The 21429-nt window shown below is 43.6% G+C and overlaps 1 protein-coding gene across 1 annotated transcript; it reads right to left on the bottom strand.

Moving 5' to 3' along the window:
* Positions 1-344: 344 nt before the first annotated feature.
* LOC147664190 (receptor-transporting protein 3-like) lies at positions 345-16424 on the bottom strand. The gene is made up of 2 exons (XM_086949946.1): positions 16279-16424; positions 345-2408 (listed from the first exon to the last, which is right to left on the bottom strand). Exons 1-2 carry the CDS (start codon positions 16422-16424, stop codon positions 1799-1801), a joined length of 756 nt encoding a protein of 251 aa, XP_086806072.1. The 3' UTR covers positions 345-1798.
* Positions 16425-21429: the final 5005 nt, after the last annotated feature.

Here is a 21429-nt window from a genome sequence, read left to right as displayed (position 1 = left end):
TCACTTTCAAAGCACAATAAAACAAAATAAATGAACTATGTTCCATTGTGTCTGCATGCCGTCTTTGCGTGTCTAACCAACGAGAGAATTAGAGAGAGAGAGAGAGAGAGAGAGAGAGCGAGCGCATGCGCGTGCACGTGCGCGCTCTAGATCTTTTTGAGAGATGTTCTTTGCACTGCGGGTGTTCCAATATTTTTCCTGTTAAACTCTTTCTCTGTATTGTGATTTTAAAATACTTTTTCTTTTCGCACATATTGTTTAAAAAATGTAAATGTTGGATTAGGCAACTCTACAGCAGCTATGAGGACAATCCCATTCGTTATTTTTTTGTTTTTTTTACCAATTGTTGGCAAGCAATGAAACCTTAAACCACAGAATACCGGTTACTTGATCAAAGCAAACGTGATAATTTAATACCATTATAAAATTGCATGTAAAGGATTTCCATAAATATGTTTAAAAAACATACGTCAATCTTGGTTCATTCTTGTCTCTAATTTATCCAAGTCCTTTTTGCAAATTATAGGACAGTTTTTAATTTTTTAAAGCAAATCTAAATTAGATAAGAGAGTGTAGATTCTCACGACACGCAAACATTTTCCTTTGGAAAATGATCCCCATGGAATATTACAGCATTGCTCGCTGCATACTGTACCAGAGGCTAGGACTACACTGCTGCCTGAAAATTAGCTACAAAGACCATCGCCACCAAGACATGGCAATGTCCCAAATTAAGCCCTATCAAAATCATGTGTAGGGCTCCCGGTTTTATGGTATTTATTTTTTGGCCATTTCCATCTGTATTTATCTCTATTTATTTTTGGGCCATTTTATCTGTATTTATCCATATTTATTTTGTGTTTGCGTATAAATTAAGTTGTAAAACTGTACATTTCCATATCTATTTAACTGACAGACGCGTACTCATACTTTGATGTCTGTCATATTTTAGCTATTTAAACTGCCAAATATTACAGAATACGTACACTGGTAGATGTTAGCACTATACCATAAATATATGTTAACATAGTCTGTTATTTAGAGACATTTCATCCTGTTTTTTTAATTTCCCATGCTGTCCATCTGCTCAGCTGCTGGCCTATAATTCATGAAAGAAAGCACGTAGAGTCACCTAAAAGAAGCGCAATTTTATGTATTTATCCCCTTTTAAAGATAAATGCAGACAGAAAAGACATTGTTTTCTGTATGTACTTATCTGTAAAAATCCTTAAAAACGGAAAACCGGGAGCCTTAGTCATGTGTTAATCTATGCCAATACATTCCCAGTGCTATTATCAGTGCCAGCCAGTGGCAATGCATTCAGTCGTCATCGAAGAGTGGAAATTCCACTGATGAAAATCATGATGGCTCTACACATGGCCAAAAAGGCCCACGGTGCACCAGTCAAAGGACCATCAAATTCACAATGGAAAAAATGAGTGACAACTTGACAACACCCTGAAAAACTTGGCACTGCCCTGATGACTTAGTTGTCTTTTTTTTGCAGTGCCTTGAAGCCGTTGCAGAGCTTGAGAGTTATCAGGAGTTGAATATTGCTGTAGCTCATCTGTGTGACAATGTCGTATTATCCCAACCATCCATCAGCCTCAGAAAAAACATAAAACACGATTTCTATTAATCAATAAAAAGACAACATGTGCCTGATTTTACTGGCGGTCTCCCATAGCTTAAGACAGTCCTAGCACTACTCTTTGTGGTTAAAGACAGACGTAAAACTTCATTAATCCAGGAAAACTGAAGCCAGGAGTACATTAGCCTATTTTACGTAAGACTGTTGTTATCCAAGGAAGATCTTAGTAAATGAGGCCCATGTTTTATAACTTAGTTTGTACGAAATGAATATTATGAGTAACAGTACCAGTATAGCAAGAATCAGATAGCAAACGCTACAGCATTTCCACAAACAAGAGTCACCAGCAGACTGGTCTCCAGACTGTTTGGTGCAAGACTCAGGGATGTCGACGTAACTGGGCGTACTCGACTCTAGGGTGTACTGCCTAGAATTTGCCTTGGCAGGAGATGTCTTCCTAAAAGACCTCTTGCCACCTGGAGTCCAGTCACAGATCCCTAACTTGCAGGCCTCACAGTTCTCAGGCTGGTGTGGCCCATGGAGGCTTCCATACACCAAGGTGGGTTGCAGCTCGTCATTCACATACTCGCCGTAGCAAAACTTCCGGATGGAGATCAGTAGGTTTTTTAAGATGATGTTGATGTTCTCCTCAGTAAACTCTGGTTCTTCATAAATTCCTGCACTGCAGCTGTTACACTTCTGCCTGAAGATATTCATTTTCACAGTCCCTCGTCTTCTCTTCTTTTCCAGTTTCATTTGGAAGAAAATCGGCACATGTACCGATGCCCAGGCGCGGCCGCAGTGGGAGCAGCAGAACCTGCGGGTGGAAAAGGTAGAACAAGTTACCTGGTCCTAGAAGAGCAACAGCGCAAAGCGTAATGACATACAGTGCAGTCTGCACTCTCTCCCAATCCATAAATACTCTGTTCCACTTACACATCCCTTTAATACTCTTCAATTTCTTTACCCTGATGAGAAATATACCACACTGTAAGATCTTTGAACCCTGTCTGCATCATAGACATGCCAAGGTTCAATTTGTTATTTTTTTAATATTCAGCTCAATGACAGGGACAGTTGGATGGCTCAGGGCACAAAGGGGATGTTTACGATGGCGGGCAGACTTGAGCAATTGTAGCAAAATCAGGACGGCCTGCCTGTAAGGTGGCGGTCCTGCACCCCTAATTAGGATGTGACTGCCACCGTGCCGGTCGCATTCAGCAATTCAACATTGCGGCAGGTGCCGCTGGCTGCAGCACCTGCTGCAATGTTAAATGGCCATTTTGTGTATTACCCTACACAACGTGGCAGGCACTATGTGGTGCTTGCCACTGTGTGCATCGAAATGTAGGGGGGCGCCATGGGTACCACCCCAGTGCACAACTGCTCCCGCAACACAGAGTCGGCCTGGAACGGGCCCCCAAATCCAGTCTCTGCCAGCCTTTCCATAGCATTTCCATTGTAATCGGGCAGGCGGTGCCTGCTAGGCACCGCCACCATACCCCGGGTCTGAACCGCTCCGCCAGGCAATCAACGATTGCCTGTGGCAGAAGCGTGACAGGCGGTCTTTGCACCCGCCAAACTTGCAGAACGATTCCCCCCGCCATCCTAATGTAACAGGGGGAAATACGCATTCAGAAGGTGGAGGGACATCCACCACCGGCCCTGTTGTGGTGGGCCTTCCACCAGCCCAGCGGTGGCTGCCCTACCACCATCATAATCACACCCTAAGTTTCTAGAGCTATGATCTGTAATCAGCCTGGCAAACGCACAAAATAGCGTGTTTTTTATATCACAATAACGAAATACCGTATACAGAATATCGTTAGTACAAAAATATGGTGTCACACAGCATCATTGTCAAGAATATTGTTTTTTTTTGGTAAATAATATTGTTTTAATTGTTTCATTTAAAATGGTTTGCATCAATATAGTTGTAAAAGCATTGTTATTTATTTATTTGTTTGTTTTTTATTTACTTAAGTTTGATTTTTTTATTTATAATTTATATTTAAATTGTTTGTCAATTATGTTTGGTTTTGGAAGTGGATTGCTGATTTTGTAGGGGAATAAGTTGGGAAGTTAATTGAATTTTAAATGATTGTATATTGCTGGTAGTTATTTGTGTAATGTGTTATTATTTATGTAAACTGTTTTATTTTTTGTTTTATTTCTTACTTGTTTTATTTACATTTTATTTTATAAATCTTAAAGTATATTTAAATGCTACTATATCTGTAAGTTATTTATATTTTAGTAGGCTCTGCAGGTGAATAGGGTTGGAAGTTATCAAAGTTATAATATTTTTATAGTTAATTGTTTATCATGTTTAATTGATAAATCGATAATTATTTTTATGGTGGGCATATCAAGTACTTTATTTCTTTTTTAATTATTCATCAATTTGAATTAAGTATTTTAATAGTAATGTTTGTAAAATGCATATTTATTGTTTGTATTTGAAAGTAAATGTTTTGGTTTATTACTTTTCAAAACATTTTGTTGGATATATCATTTAAGTTATAATTTTGCAATAATTTACTGCTTGTAGGCAGGAAAGTTAAATGTATTTATATTATTTGTACTTTTTATTATGTATTTTATGATTTGTTTAATATTTTGTAATAAGTATTTTTCTATTTATACTCTAATTCTTTTAATATGATATTAGGTATTTACAGGTTTTGTATAAAAGGATGAGGAGGTGGAATGTTCTTTGTAGTACCTCCAAAGCCCTCTACTGTTGCTTGGACTGGAATAAAAATAGTAAATGTAACCTTTCTGGAATCTAACACTTTCCCTACTGGTTATTAGACTGGAGTGTTAATAGTAAATATAATCCCTCAGAAGTCCAAAACCTACTCTTCTGTTTATTTGGATGGAGTGAGATTTGTAAATTAAGCCCTTGCAGGAAACATAGTTTATGTAATGTTTGTTAAACAGTATTTATTGCAATTATTTTTTGTATATTTTTATATATTGCTGCGAGATTGGCAAAAATTTCATGCAAGGGAAACTGATGGAATTTAATTTTTGAATTGACAGGATTATACTGGACAAACGAGGCGGGGACAGAGAACGTGCCCTGGGGAGATTGGAATCTGAATACATCATTTTGTTAAACTGTGTCGGTCCAACAGGACTCAATCAAGATGAGGAAATGCACGTACATCTAGGCTGACCTGCATTGCAGACTATATGTTTCCGGTCTAAACATCAGGGCTCATATTGCTATCTGTATTTTTTGTATTTGTATTATATTTCTATATAGCAGCAGATTATGGTCTGTTTTATAAAATAAAAAGCTTTCTCTCTTTTTCTTTTCTTCTTCCTTAGAGGTATGCAGACAGAAAGGATACAGGGTAGGATTAGGTGATGCCTACCTTTTTGATGTACAGATTTGTGTAAAGAGGTTGGACTTTATCCTCCTTTTTATGCCTTTCACGCTCATGTCACCTCATAACATAGACTCAGTACAACATGGCGGTGGCTGCTGACTAATGTATTTGATTTTTGACTAATATAACACTTAGGTTCTTTCCTATCACCTAGGACATTTCAGTACATCATACTCAGAATCCACACTTAAAACACGCATGTTGGTGTCATCCCCTTCACTGTCTTGACATTCAGAATCAGAGTTTTCTTCTGAAAACGTAGCTGCTGTGTATCTATTCTTCTTTTTCTTGCAGACCTTTTAAAAATGGCCCATGATTCCGGACCCCGAACGTCTTTAATTCCGAGCTGGACATTTTTTTTTGTTGGCAAAATGTCCTGAAAAACCACATCTGTAACACTTGATCTCACTACTATACTGAGATTCTTTCTTTTTATATGTGGCTTTTGGCTTCTTGTCTCATGCAGTATAGGATTTCTGGATTTTGATGACAACATGCTTACTCTCCCGTATGTCCTCTGACTCCCTTGTTTTCTTGGTGTCAGCTAAAACAACCTTAGCACATCTCCCTGCAAGTTCTGCACGTTTAACAATTTCAACTGCGTCCTGAAGAAGTGATTCACTGTTCACCCATAGAATCGCTTTTCCGCAGGAATTAGCTGCATGCATAACTATTTTGTCTCTGATGAGCTCATCATGTAAAACCCCAAAACGGTAGGCTAACGCTACATTTTTTGGGGCAGAAACATTTTCCTCCACACTTTTGTTTTCTAGTTGTTTTCTGAGGTAGAATTTATATCTATCAATACCCACACAAACAATAGGGGCATGTTACACATCAAGATCTTCCATAGCTCATAAGAAAACATCGCCCCATCCCGTGGTTTCTATGCAAAACGTTTTGATACCTCTAACCCAATGGGTCCTAGGGAGTCTACCAAAATGCTCTTCTTCTTTTCAGGGGTGAAATCAACATCTTCATTCAGAGTAGAGATATAATTTAAAAAATACTCTTTCCATTCTTGCCTCATGAGTGCATTCTCACCAGATGAAGGCACAAAAGGTTGGGGTGGAGTAAGATTTAGACAACCCCCTGATGCCATGACCTGAGTAATGCACAATGTAAAGATATCAAGAAGTTAGAGAATAAAAGTTGTAATGAGGAGAAGAAAGAAAAAGAAAAACAATAAAAAGAAAAATCTCAGAAACATTTGAAGCCTGTTATGTTTTGTGTGTGTGTGTCACCGTAATGAAGCAGGAGTGCGTACCACTAAAATCGTGAAATGCTGTCAAAATGGTGTGCAGATAACTGCAAGTGACACGCAAAAGTATTTTTTTAAAACACAGTTGCCTGACGGAACAATTTCGCTAACACACAGTACCTTTGGAATGCGCGTGTGCTTCAATGTACAACAACGTTGAACAGGATGTACCGTGTGAAATCGGGAGCACAGCAAGTGACACTTAATAGGATCCGTAAATGGGATAGCTGTCCAACGGATTAATTTCACCGATACACAGTATCTTTGAAGCGTGAATGCGTCTATTGCCAAACTCAAGATGGCTGCCAATGTTGTGCACATACAAGTCGTGCGTGTGTCCAATGTAGAACTACTGGGAACACTAAACGAAGAAGATGCAGAGTGAAAAACGTAAGGAGCGAGCTGCGATGTGGGTAGCTTGTGGGTAGGTTCATGGCTGATGCCACAAAGCGTTTGAGTAAGTATGAGGACCGGACCACAAGAACACTTCTTAACTCGCGGTAAGACACGCTGAGCAGAATGGTCTTAGCGCTGAACCTTTTCTATCTAGGATGCTAATAGGCGTTTCTCTCTGCTATTTCCTCATGGGGCTGTAGTTACTACCCGAATCGAGTAAGTGACCATGATGTTGTAGTTAGCCCCTGTTATGAGAATCACTATCACTGAGCTACGTACAGATGGTGGTATTTTGTATCATGTTACGTGGGGCATGCAGTTATCAATATGCTCGCATGCCATATATAATTAATCTGTCTTGTAGTTGTGAGCATTATCTGCTTCCATGTCATGTATGTCTATTTTTTGTGTTCCAGGTTTATTTAATATTTATCGAAGGTACATAATATTATCCTTTGATTCCCTGTGTGACTGTTTACCTTCACCAGAGCACTATAAATTCATGAACTCACACAGCATAGAGTAGGTTTGCACTTAAGGTCCTGAAGAATCGCAATTTGATCCTCCTGACATACCAAGGGGAGAATCTTGTCCACCATTTTCATACTCACTTTGCTAACTAGGACCATAATATCAGAAGTCAGCACAAAAATATTTTAACATAGGGTAATGAACTCCTCCATTAAAATATTGTGTCTCGGAGCATCACATCACCTATTTTAGCCTATCACTTCACCACAAGCCTACGAATGTATGATCTAATCCCACAGCCTTTTTCTCCACGGAGAATCACAATGCGGTCGTTATCACGACCGCGTTGTGATTCCGCATACCTTTACTCCGCAAGTCGTAACAACGACTTGCGGAGGGGGGGCGCTGGAAGTTGGAATAGTATAATTTACTATTCCAACTCCAGTCTATGCGGACACTAGGGAAGGTGTTGGATTTTAAATCCAACACCTTCCCCCCTTCTCCGCAAGTCGTTGTTCCGACTTGCGGAGAAATGGTATGCGGAACCACAACGCGGTTGGGATAACGACCGCGTTGTGATTCCCCGCGGAGATAACGTTTAGTTATAAACGTTGTTTATCCCACCCTACACATACCACTCAAGCCCACACACCCCAATTCACCTGACGGCTACGAAAAGATTCCCAGCAAAGAGACTCTAGTGCAGAGGTCTTCAATCTGTGGGGCGCGACCCCCAGGGGGGTCGTGGAGTCCTTGGAAGGGGGTCGCAGATTCTGCCAGAGCACGCAGTTCCTGGCGTCGGGCTGATCGAAGGCCTCACTGAGGTGTGAAAAACATCAAAGCCTCATTACCAAGTAAAAGGTCTTCTAAAGACCGGTCAAGTACTCGGGTGTGGCTGTGTGTGTCCCTGAAGCCGTTTCGAGCTGGGGGAAGTCGGGGAGGGGGTCTGGGGGAGCAGGCTGTAGTGTAGCCCTTTGAGGTCAATGCATATTGCGCGCTGGGAGCTGTGAGTCCCGTGACACATCCCCCGCCCCCAGCAGGGATGCACAGAGAAGCCCTCCCATGATCGGGAAAGAAGGAAAAACACGCAGAGAGATACTGACCCCCCCATGAGAGAGGCACAGAAAAGGTGGGTGGATGAATGATGGGTGGATGGATGGATGTAAGGATGAAGGATGGATGGATGTGTGAAAAAGTGGGTGGATGAATGATGAATGGATGGATGAAAGGGTGGATGGAAGGATGGAAGGATGAAAGGATGGATGGATGGAAGGGTGGATGGATGGATGAAAGGGTGGATGGATGGAAGGATGAAAGGGTGGACTGATGAAGGATGGATGTATGGAAGGGTGGATGGATATATGGATAGATAAAATGTTGCATGGACGAATGATGGATGTGTGAAAAGGTGGGGGGATGAATGATGGGTGGATGGATGGATGCAAGGATGCACGGATAAAGGATGGATAGATGGAAGGATGAAAGGGTAGATGGATGTATGGATGGATAAAAGGTTGTATGGATGAAGGATGCATGGATGGATGTGTGAAAAGGTGGGTGGATGAATGATGGGTGGATGGATGGATGAAAGGGTGGATGGGTAAAGGATGGATGTATGGATGGAAGGATGAAGGGGTGGGTGGATGAAGGATGGATTTATGGAAGTAAGGATGAAAGGGTGGATGGGTGAAGGGTGGATGGTTGAAGGATAGATGGATGAAGGATAGATGTATGATGTAAGGATGAAAGGGTGGACGGATGAAGGATGGGTGGATGAAAGGGTGGATGGATGGAAGGATGAAAGGGTGGACGGATGAAGGATGGATGGATGTATGGACGTATAAAAGGTTGCATGGATGGATGAATGATGAATGGGTGGATGTGTGAAAAGGTGGGGGGATGAATGATGGGTAGATGGATGGATGAAGGATGGATGTATGGCTGGGAGGATGAAAGGGTGGATGGATGGATGGATAAAAGGTTGCATGGATGAATGATGGATAAAAGGTTGCATGGATGAATGATGGATGGATGTGTGAAAAGGTGGGTGGATGAATGATGGGTGGATGGATGGAAGGGTGGAGGGGTAAAGGATGGATGTATGGATGGAAAGATGAAAGTGTGGATGGATGAAGGATGGATGGATGGATGGAAGGAAGGATGAAAGGATGGATGGATGTGTGAAAGTGTAGTTGGATGAATGATGGAGGGATGTGATGAGGTCTAACAGGCGCATTTATGGTTGTCAAAAGATGATGATGAGGAGTACCAGTTTCTAGAAACATTTGTCGGAAGGGGGTCCTTACCCCTAAAAAGGTTTTACAAGGGGGTCTCGGCATCAAAAAGTTTGAAGACCTCTGCTCTAGTGGGTGCCTGTCGGGTATTGCAGCACCGGCCCGACGAGGAGCATGCCCAATGATGAAGCATGACACCTTTAGGGTTTGTAAAGGCCCTTGGTCTTATTGGAGCATATTCCCCTTCCTGGAAGCTATCAACTCTAACTGTGTGTTCAAGGAACTGCACACTCTTTTCTGATACCTAATTGACACAAGGAGCACATGTGCTGGACCTCAAAGCGCATGGTTCCCTTTTCTATAGAGCCTCTATATTTTTGTGCATGATCGTCTGTCTTACAACCAGTCTAGCTGCAGTCAGAGATTTTAATAATGATGTGTTCAGATGAGCTGTAAATGTCCGAGGTTATTAAAATGGGTTCCACAATGTTTCTTGCCTGGAAACTATTCTTATCATTATTTTAATTTCAAGCCTGCTAATACCAGGAATAAACACAAGCTGGCCTTCTTCCTCTTTGAAAAATGAACTTTAAACAGCAAGTACAAGAAGAAATCTCTTAAAGTATTTTTAAATGATATAAAGTAATCGTAATAGATTATTAAGTAAAGCAACAGAATTGCCATGATTAAATGAGTTGACGTATCTCTAATGTTCTAATTAATATCTTTTACTTTATTGGTGATTAAATATCTCTAATAATATAGTTGATATTATAATATTATACATCTCCTTATCCAAATCTTATACTTTAACTGATTTTTGAAAAAGGTTTAATATATTTTATTTTATTTTAAAATCAATTATTTTTTAAACTAAACTAATCTGTGCTTTTATGCTATCATATCTGCAGGATACTGTTCAGCACATTTGTATATGGGTACTGGTGTGCTTTAAAACATGGACATAAACTAAAAAATGAAGACACATGATGTTATTAAAATCCTTGTGAAAGTGCCAACTGCTGGCCTTTCTGAAGAACCAAAAATGATCAAAAGCTGATTTTTATCTCTGAGAAAATTGCCAAATTTGTATGCCACTCACTAGGGATTAGGTGTGGGCGGAACACGCAGAATTTCACTCTGGGGAATTCCACGGAGTTACATAAAAGCTCCTCAAGATTCCGCGGAGTGCTGCCGAGGAGCTGAAAATGCACGTTGTGCTGTTTGTGCTGCGATTTAGTGCCAGTTGCCCGTTCTGTGCAGAAGATCTGCACGAACTGCACCACAGTATTTTCGAGTAGATTTTGCTGCCCCTCGAGTAGAAAATCTTCTTGGGAAGCAGCCTCCTGACTACAGCCGCCTCAGTCCTGCCAAGTATCACGCATCAGGCGTGACTCTATCGCATTTCAGTGTTGTGATCGGCATCACCGCACTGAAATGCAAAGTCACGCATTTCCGTAGGTCACAGATTTTTACTTGCACTTAACTCCGGCCCTGGGAATGAGGACGTGACAGGCCTGATAACAAGGGCCCCATTATTACCATTCGCGTAGCAGCTCTATGCAATAGATGTTGGGCTACAGCGCGATTCCAAACATCTAGATCACGTGGCAGGAAGAAACTGTGCAATGACGTCCTGTGTTACCAGAGCATTCACCGTTACAAAATTGGAGTTTGTTTTTATGAACTACAAGATTGCATGGTTGCACGGTTCGCCGAGAGTCTACAACGTCCAGTTTGGTATTTTATTTATAAATGTGACTTATTTTGTCTTTCTTAACAGACAAAATCACCCTAATATTAAAATGCGCAATGTATGTGCTTAAAATGTATTTAAAGCTATGATAAAGCATCATCATCACTGTGCTGAGCGTGTTCCAGCTGTGCTCACTGTTTGGCCTTCTTTGTTGCAATGGATGCACTGATTAGGCCCTGCTACAGTGCCCAGTGCCCCTCCAGTTCAGTGTGGGCCAGGACTCTCAACCCAGGCAGAAAGGAAAGTCTTGAGAACGGGCCTTCACCATCTACGGTGCCCGAAGTCAGAATGCAGCCGCTGATTCCTCTCAGGTTGGTCGGGTTCTCACTTTTCAAGGTAGGAAGGATTGCGAGCATTGAAAAAATATACCAGATATCAACATTTGTTCATGTACACATAAAGCCATTTGTAATCACTTTTAACATGACTTTTCAGTTTTTGTTTATTTTACATATCAGTCAGGTATCATTACGCGAAGCTCTAAACCACGTTTACCTGCATGTAGTATGAACTAATGAGGGAGAAAATATTGACTTTTTGTGATTTTCTTTTTCTAATTTTCTACCGACTGGTACAGTAAAGTGAAAGTTTTTGGTTGCACAAATGGGTGTAAATTCTGATATTTATATGTTTCCCTGGTCTTAATTGCTTTATTTTGCTCGCGATAAAGTGTCACTCATAGTTGTTGAATGTCACTCATAAGTACACTGAAAAAATGAAAATGTCACTCATAAGCAAGCACAAACCTTGGCAGCTGTGCCGCCTGTGTTATAAAATCTCATCCGAAGTTCTCCTAGCGTTCGGAAATCACTCTGGGGGATGCCAAATTTCGCTCACGCTCACAGCACCCATTCTGGAGCCTCATGTTGTTCCCTTTGTCATTGCGTTGCTTGAACGGGAAAAAAATTCCATCATGCAGTGATTGGTGCAATTTGGCGGGATTGCTACCTACAGAGTAACGTGGAGTCGCCATATGTTTCCAATTCCGCAAGTGGAATTAAAATTGCACCCAGGCCTACTTATGACAACTGTTAGAATTGGGGGTCTCTAGTTGGCAGAGGTAGGTACCACTGTCCAGATAGGAACCCTTGATTCCAGTCAAGGTGAGGAGGAAACCCTCTGGGAAAACCTATGCTCACCTCTAGGTAGCTTGGCACGAGCAGTCAAGGCTAATCAGAAGGCAATGTGTAAAGTATTTGTACCAACACTCACAGTAACACAGTGAAAACACCACAAACTGACTCCACAACAGTTTAGAAAAATAAAGGTATTTAATCTAAACTACACAAGACCAAAACAACAAAAATCCAACATACACAGTTCAAGAATATGGTTTCAAAGGAGTTCTTAAGGTTGCAATAAAAGTTCTTTAGGTTGCGATAAAATAATCCACAGTTGCGTGAAAAGTTCACAGTTGCGTCACGTTTCAGACACAGTACATTTAGTTGCACAAAGTTCCAAAAGCAGAAGCTGGTGCGGTGGAAAACAAGCGATGCGTTGCTCCTGAGACCCTGGGGAGGCGATGCGACAGCCCCGCAGCAGCAGCGGGCATGTTGCGACTAATCCAATCTGTATGGGGGGGAAGGCCACTTGTATGGATTCCGGGGCGTAGGTTCCAAAGGAAGTTTGTTCTCGCAAAGGCACGATGCGTCGATCTCGTAGGGGCTGAGACGATCTCCGGGGCGACAATGTGTGGTCCAGCGGCGATCTCTCTCTTGCAGCTCCTCGATGCGATGGCTTCGGTGATGACTCTCGCAGCGACGTGATGCGGTCCGCAAGCAGGCGGTGCGGCGATCTCACCCAGCGACAACAGGCTCTGCGACGACACTCGCAGCGATGTTAGGCTTCCCGCACCTATAGGGTGCGTCCCGCAAACAAAGGATGCAACGGCTCTGACAGCGGCAACAGGCGCTGCGACGATCTCGACCTTCGAAGCGGCGGGAATTTCCTCGCACTGTCGGGGATGCGCTCCGCAGCGAGCGATGCAATAACTTTTCTTTAGCAAAGTCTCTCAAGCTTAGTTTCCAGCTTCCCAACACAGGTACAACTTCCAGAGGCACCACACATGGGCCAAGCACTCCAGGAAGGACAGAACTCTCTCAGTAGAGCTCAGGGGAAGCTGGGGGTGAAGTCCTTTTGTTCCTAGGACTCCAGAACAGGGAGCCAGCTCTTCTCAGGCCCTTGGAGATTCCTTCAAGCAAGGGGACACAGCACAAAGCAAAGTCCTTCCCCTCTCCTTGGCAGCAAAGCAACAGCAGAGCAATCCAGCAGAGCAACAGCAGGACAGTCTTCCTTCTTCAGTTTCAGCTTTCTCCTTGGCAGAGGTTCCTTCTTGATTCCAGGATGATGTAATTTTCTGTTGTCAGGGGTCCAGTACTTATACCCCTAAAAGTCTTTGTTCTCTTTGTGCAAGTGGGCCCTGAGCCCGGTCTGAACCAGTTCTGGGTGTTTCTTGAGCACTTTGTTTTCCTGGCTTCTCCTTTCCTTTCAGAGTGAGGGGTAGGGTCGTCAGCCGCCCAGCAGCAGGTGGAGCCTGCATTGTGGCAGGCAGGCACAGCCCTATTCAGCCCAGGTGCTAACTCCTCCCACCACTCAGGTTGCAAATGCAGTCATTCAGCCTAGGGCTGACTCAGCCAGCCTCCTGGGGAATCCCCAGCCCCAGCCCCTGTCACTCTCAAACCAGACAGTCAATACACAAACAGGCCAAGGCACACAGAAGAGTCAGACAAGAGAACAGCAACTTTCTAAAAGTGCTGTTCTCAAACACAGATTCAAAAACAACCTTTCCTAAAAGATGTGTTATTAAATTCAGGGAGTTCAGGGATACTAGACTCTTATCTCCTATCTTGTTCCTATGGGAAGAAATGCTGGTAGCCACTGTAGCCAGCACCCCCCATGTTAACCTATGGAGCAAGATAGCCTTACAATAATGAAAACGAAAATGGCTGGAATTCACTACCAGAGCATGTCACATGCACCAGTACATGCTCTACCTTTCACATACACTGCACCCTGCCCAGGGGGGGCTACCTTTGGGCCTTCCATAGGGGTGACCAATGTGCACAAAAAGGGAAGGGTTAGGCCTGGTCAGTGGGGACACTGACCAGGAGGAGATGGCAGTTCACAGACTGCACACAGGCACTGCAGTGGCAGGCCTGAGACACCATTTTGGGGCTACTCGTGTGGGTGGCACAATCAGTGCTGCAGGCCCACTAGTAGCATTTGTCATCACCAGCCCTGGCACACCCAGTGCACTTTAATAGGGACTTCATGGTGATACAAATATGCCAATCGTGTATATCCAATCATCATAATAATTTACACAGGGAGCACTTACACTCTGGCACTGATCAGCAGTGGCAGAGTGTCCAAAGCATCTAAACCAGCAAAAACGAAATCCAGCACATCATCAAAAATACATGAGGTAGAGGCCAAAAAGACAGGGGAAACCACGCCAAAGATGCCAGGTCTAACAACAACAATGTAATCTTCATTTAATCGACTCACCCTGCTGCAAAATACAGAGGTGTAGATTTACAACTTCTGGTGCATCTCTGCAAATCAGCAGGGATGCGCCAGAACAGATGCGCCACCTTGGATACGTCGCATTTACAATGCGGCGCACCATGGTGCAAGGAGGGGCAGATGTGTGACGCATCTAGTGGCGTACATGCAACGCATTGCTGGAGTCGCTTCGCAAGCGCGACTCAACTCCTGCAATGCACAGGGGCTGCCCATACTTAACGTGGTGCATCAATCCTTATGCCTGCTACAAGCAGGCGTAAGGATTTGACGCAGCAGCGTCGTAAAACTGACTCAGTGAAATCTTGTAGATTTCACTGCGTCAGTTTTACAGGGTTTTCCTTCAAGGGAACGCCCACCCTGCGACAGAAGGCCCACATGAAACCTGACGCAGGTTTTATGTGGCGCAGGGCTTTATAACGTGACGCATCTGCCTAGATGCGTCACGTTGTAAATAAGTTGCAACGTGGTGCATGGTTTACGCCGCAATGTGTCACAACGGCGGCGTAAAAGTGTCGCAAGGGGCTTGTAAATCTGCCCCACAATTTCGACACTGCGTTCTGGTTCACAAAACTACCTACACAGTATTGATTTCCAGCTCAGAGTTTTGATGATTTCCTGGCTTTTTGTTTGGGATTAAAAAAGTCGGAAATCTGCGCAAGTCATGGCTTTCTCCGTGCACCCCTTTGATTCCGACAGTTTCTCTGGTGGGGACGTCTGCCAGAAAGTTATATCTGAATGAACATTTAAAATGTTTCATTGTGATCAAATAAATGGCATTTTTTCAATGTATCAGCTGCTTTCTCCTAAACTTGAGGAGGGCGCGCGCTGAAAGCTCGGGCCTGGCTCGAGCCAGGGGGCGGTCTGTCCTCAGCGCTGGGGCCACTTGGACCCTTGAGCCCAGCACGAGCTGAGCCCGGCCACTCCCTGTGAGGGGGGGTCACAGTTGTCACAGGATGTGACGTCATTATGCTGTTACAACTGGAGCGTTGTCTTGTGGCATCTCCGACCCACAGACAATGTGCAAGTGTCGTGTTTCATAGAGTTTTAACACAATCCTGGATTTCACGAGCTGTGAAAGCCAGCATTGTATTAAAACTAAAAAAACATACAAAGACCAGAGGCTCGTACAGCAGGAAGATGGGAAGAAGTGTGTGTGTGTGGGGGGGGGGGAGGGGGGGGTGGATTAGATAAAGATATAGAACGGCAAAGAGTGAAGAGTGAATTTTTTGGCCAGCTCGGCGTGGCTGCTGTTTTTTGCCCAACCTACTGTCACTTACAAAAAATAAAAATTGTATGGTTCTCATGCTGATTTTTTCTTTTTTTTTTGTGGTGTGGGTGGGGTCGTATTTCGACTCATACACCTAAGCCGGACTCTTCCCATGAGCTGTCTCTCTGGCTCACCCACCTCTATCCTCAACCCCAAAAAGCTTGTCGCACTTTGGGCCTTTTTTCACCCACTGTGCACACTCACTCACTCCAAACATTCTGGGGTTTGTAGTCAAGGATGCAAATTGGGGTTTGTAGTCAAGGATGCAAACAAGGAAGGGAAAATAACTAGAGAATGTTTGCGAATGCAATCGGTTGTTATAGATGTACAGAGCGACCCCAGTCAGCACTGGTCCCCCCCACCCCCCCTATGCTCTCACCTGCCAAAGGCCACCTGGTTGCACCACTTCCAGTCACTTCCGGCGGAAGTGCGGTTCCCCCACACCAGGGACCACTCATCCCTCGGCTTCTCTCGAAACATCAAGGCCCTGAAGTCGTAATTCCAGACGTCCTCCTCTTTGCCCATGGTCACTCGATGGAAGCCTGGAAGGGACACTTCTGTCAGGGAGGCGCTGTGCGTGTCTGTGGAGGTGTCCGCTGCAGCTCCTGGGTGTGGCAAAGGTGGAAAAACACCTGCGAGTGAGGACTGAGAAACGAAACTGAGACACTCACTCACTGAGCAAACAACTCTTTCAGCGCACAGCTAGTGCTGAAAGGCACCTCGTTTTCATTCTTTTTCGCAATTATGTAGGATAGACCGGCTTTCATTGGAAATAACTAGTTACATTCCTGGCAGGGCTGACTCACCTTTTCATTCCTCCAAAGCCGAAAGGTGGCATACTGCAACATCCACCAGTGTGCACCAAGATTTTGGAATTAAAAGTTTGCCAAGTCCATTGGAACTCTGCAATTATGCGGTTATGATGCTTTCCACATAATTAAGGATTTACTTGCTGAGCGGTCCATCTGCTACAAACTTCTCAGATTTTCTAATAAGTTGTTTCTAGTTCAAACGGATCAGTTATTAGAGATAACACCCAGCGAGGGGCTTCTCTTTGCCCAGGTTAGCTGCCCTCCAAATGTATTATTTATTTTATTTTATTATATTTATTGAGCTTTATGAAGCGCGAACATGACCCTTTCGGGTATTAGAGATGTACAACTTTGAAGAAAACAGATAAGCACATGCAGGTGACCTTTTAGGGAATCAGAGCGCTGTACATCAGGAAGAATAAACATATGTAAGGATACAACTGCGGTGACTACAAAGGTGAGGGATAGTATGGGCGAGGGTTGACGTGCGTGCTCTGGATTCGGAATGGTCATTAAAAAGTAAGTACACATTTTGGGGGCGGAAGTTAGATGTGGAAACAGGGAAGGGAAAATAAAAAGAGAGTGTTTGTGAATGCAAACGGATGTTAAGAATTTACCTAGCAACCCCAAGCAGCGCTGAATCTCCACACTCTATTAAACTTGATACCAAGGCTTTAAGTGGGATGAAAAAACTGGGGGTCTCTCATAGGGGCGCGGCCATTGTAATTAAGGGCGAGGCTTAAAACACTTAGGCTAAAAATCTGCATTTAGAATAGTGTGTCGCTCGACTGGTATTTTGCTGCTTCTGTCATTGCATCCAGATATATAGCACAACAAGTAACATTACACCTACAACAAGCCAGGACTATTGGCTTTGTTAATGGTTGTAAATTGCATAAGATAAATAAGCAGCAACTATGACTTTGTTGTATATCAGTTTGAAAATGTTTCCGTTATTGTGTGTGAGCTTGTGGCAAAAGGATAGAGCTGCTGATCTTCGAGCTGAGAAAGCAGGTTCGGGCCTCATGTCGGCTCAACATCCTTTGATTTAAAACATGAATATGTGCTTGCGTGGTGGAGCTCATGTAAAGCACTCCAAGGTTGAGCTGTATACCACTAAAAAATGAGTGTCTTTAAACCATCGCGCGCGTACGTGCGTCGGCCAACGGCCGTCACGAGCACTACCTCTGTAGTGATGCGCACGTTCGTTGGCCGACGTGGCCCCGCCCACCCACGGAAGCGTCCGCACCGTGTTGGATTCTACGCCACGCTACAGGGGTTAAAGTAACCTCTATTTGCTACTCCGCCACAACAAGTCTCGCAGAGCAGCGCATTCACGCTGGCTCTAGACTCGACCTAAAAATGAAAAGAAAACGTCTCATTTTTGTTTTTGAAATGCCTCCCATTTTCCTTTAAGGGTAACGGTCTGCATCTTTTAAAAAAACATTGATTTAATAAAGTCAAACACAGTCATGGTGGTCTGCTGTCCCCAGCAGGCCTGTGTTTTTAGCAATTCCCAATGGGGCACAAATTATATTATAGACGTACGTCAATTGCGACCCCATTAGGAATCGTTAAATGTGTCAAAGACACATTAGTACATAGGTGTTTGTGATTACCTAATAGCAATTCGCAAAAATTCATAATTAGGTAAGTGCAAAATAAAACCTACTTATATGTGGCCCAAAGTCCCTTTGATTTGACTCCTCAGCGTCTAACACCCACCCATCCCCTTAAAGAGGTTTGAGCCTGTGCCCAGTGTGACACCTCCTTGTTTTGCATCTCTTGGTGTTATTAAAAGCCACCGCTGCCGGGGTCAATCCCTGATCCCCCCCCTGAAGAGCCAGCCTTTCGCTGGCACGCATCTCTTCATTCACTGGCGGTCCACGCCACTATCACACGCGGCATCACTTATTTTTATAATCATAATAGATATCTTAATCTTTATTGAAGTAATATTAAAAGCATGTAGACTTTTTTTATGCTGAAATATATTTACAGTGGTGTAAATGTGGTTTGACAGATTAGTACAGATTTCCAGACAGAGAAATAAACTCTTTACATGAGAAATCAAGGATATATTTTAAGAAACAGATACCGCAAAGTTTTTGTTTTACCAATAGTTTGCAAGATTTGAAGCTTTGAAACACAGACTATCGGTTCACTGACCATAACAACGTGACAATGTAATACCATTACAAGGTTGCATGTAAAAACTTTCCATACATATGTTTTTAAGAATCCTATGTCACTTTTGGTAATTTTTTTAATCAAATTTAATCAAGTTCATTTTGCAATTTATGACACGTTTTCTGTATTTCCATTTTGCAAAGTATGACACGTTTTTCTTTATTTCCATTTTGCAAAGTATGACACGTTTTTCTGAATTCTTTATGTCCACTTTGCAAATTATGACATGTTTTTCTTTGTCTTTATGTCCACTTTGCAAATTATGACATGCTTTTCTTTGTCTTTATTTCCATTTTGCAAATTATGACATGTTTTTCTTTATTTCTTTATTTCCATTTGGTTGTTTTTCCTATGGTGGCCTCTGCCATTCCCCTCTCCCTTTCTCCTGATGTCTATTCCACCTAACGGTGAGGTTTGGAAGAACCAGGTACTCTTTCAAAGCCGTGCATATTCTGTGTTTTAGGTCACAAACTGGATGAGACACGAATTGGGGAGAACAGGAGATTGTTCTGGATATCGATTTGTGCTAGAATAAGGTGTCCCTTCCTGCACATAAACAATTGCCCCTGCTGTGCAGGCACCTTTGCAACATTTTTTGCGGTAGGGTGCGGCAAGGGTGCGCTGCATTCTTGTGAATAGGGCGCATCCCTGCTTTTTAGGTTTTGCCTGCAAATGCTCACGTAGTGAGCATTCGCTAAAAAACCTATTGAGTTCTATATATGATCGATGACCCGCCTCTGCCTCTGATTGGCTAGCTCCATAAATGGAGACTAGCCATTGGGAGACAGAGGCTGTCAATCGCGCTTTCTCTCGAAAACGCGATTCGGGGGCGTTTCTGGTGCTTTTTTAAGCCCCGCCCCTTTGTCCCGGGCCGCGCTGCGATTGGCTGCCGGCCCGGGACACCCCCGTGACGTCATTCCCGGGCCGCGCTGTGATTGGCTGGCCGGCCTGGGACCTGACTTGTTATATCAGTGCTGCTACTGACTCGCTGCTCCGCCTCCTTGGTCACTGTGCAGAGCTCTCGTTTCCCAGGGGCATGCGTGAGTAGCTCTTTCAGCTCAAATTTTGCTCTGCATTCTAGGATTTGCAGTCGCTTGCCATTAGCAAACCTGGACCATATTTTTCCAGTATATAAAGAAATTAAAAACAAAACTTGATCTACTCACAGACGGACCAATGACACTTTAGGGCTCTGCAGCATAGTATTTGTAAGCAAGGTTTTCTACAGAAACATGGAAATGTAAGGCGCACTTGTAGGCGATAATCTTTTTAATTAACCGCATCTTGTTTCTACATTCATTAAAGCCAAACTAGGAATTGTAGCAGCAAGAGACTGCAGCGGAAACCAGTCTTTATGAAACTTGACAGCACACACCATTTATGAGAAATACGTAACGTTAACAAAATACCCAAAACATGGCGAAAATCAAGAGACCGGAAGCAAAGTGTTCTGGAGCCAATGTCACGTGGTAATAATAGCGATTGCTGATTGGTCAAATCGTTTCTCCAACAAATGTGATTAACTCCAAATTCTCTCATGTTGTCCGGAAGAGTCCATGACAGCTATTAGGGGAGGAGCAGTGGTGGTCCGATTGGGAAAGCAGCGAGAAGCATGGAGTCGGGGCAGAACCTCGGGGAACCTAGAGGAAGAGACCACAAGACCCCGAGAGCTGAGGTGAGACCTGTGCGTTTAGCCGCAGTAAGGTAATGCCCTCCTTTGATGGGAGGAGAGCAAAGGCAAGAGAGTAGAATAACAGGTGTAACTGAGGAGGAGAGTGAGGTGAGGGGGTAAACGAGACCGCAGAGAGGCCGTGAGCAACAGGAGTAGGAGAGTGTCAACGTGGGCACGGTTGGTAGTAGCCAGATTGAAGGAAACTGGGTAAGCCGAGTGAAAGCAACACGTAGCAGAGGAGGGCGAGGAAGCACAGTACTTGTTCCCTTCCCTAACATTTACCACTTTCCCCCTTCAGAGTTAATGTGGGAACTCGCCTAATTGACACGAGTCGCAGCCACTGACGGAAATAACGGCTGTGCATTCCTAACCCAGTGTCGGTAATCGGCACGCCGCTCTCTGTCCGGATGAGCCCCATCATTATGACCAATTTAGTCTGATCAATTCAGCCTCCGTTGTGCATACTCAGTAAGTCTTCCACTGTTTTTATACTACCTTTAGTGCTCCCATTAGTCGGGCTTCAATTTACTTAATTTTGCTGGTTATATTACTGCAGTATAGTTGTGTGCAGCTGAGCCAAGTGCGGCATCAGCAGAGGGCTGAGCGCAGTGATTACCGTAGGTTTTCTTTGACGTTTTGCCATTTTTGTATCAATTCGTGTACATATTCTCCTGTTTTCAAAACTATTGAAATCACCTCTATTGGCTGGGGTGGAAGCTTTCGCATTCTGCTCTGCTTCCCTATCACCTCTTTCTGCATGTTGAAATAGCAGCCGCTTTACCGCTTGCAGCATGGGGGTGATGATTATGATGGGTCTGAGCTAGGTGTTACTGGTGAAGAGGAAGAGCGGGGGCGA

This window comes from Lissotriton vulgaris, unplaced genomic scaffold (assembly GCF_964263255.1).
Source record: "Lissotriton vulgaris unplaced genomic scaffold, aLisVul1.2 SCAFFOLD_4605, whole genome shotgun sequence".
Lineage (NCBI taxonomy): Eukaryota > Metazoa > Chordata > Amphibia > Caudata > Salamandridae > Lissotriton > Lissotriton vulgaris.
The sequence above is the reverse complement of the archived record's forward strand: the minus strand, read 5'-3'. Positions and strand labels throughout refer to the sequence as shown.

Excerpts from the sequence above, each read along its gene's own strand:
- LOC147664190 (XM_086949946.1), bottom strand. The coding sequence starts at position 16,424 with ATGGGCAAAGAGGAGGACGTCTGGAATTACGACTTCAGGGCCTTGATG. Across the intron at positions 2,409-16,278 it reads AACCAGGTGGCCTTTGGCAG|GTTCTGCTGCTCCCACTGCG; the intron begins GTGAGAGCATAG and ends TTCCACCCGCAG.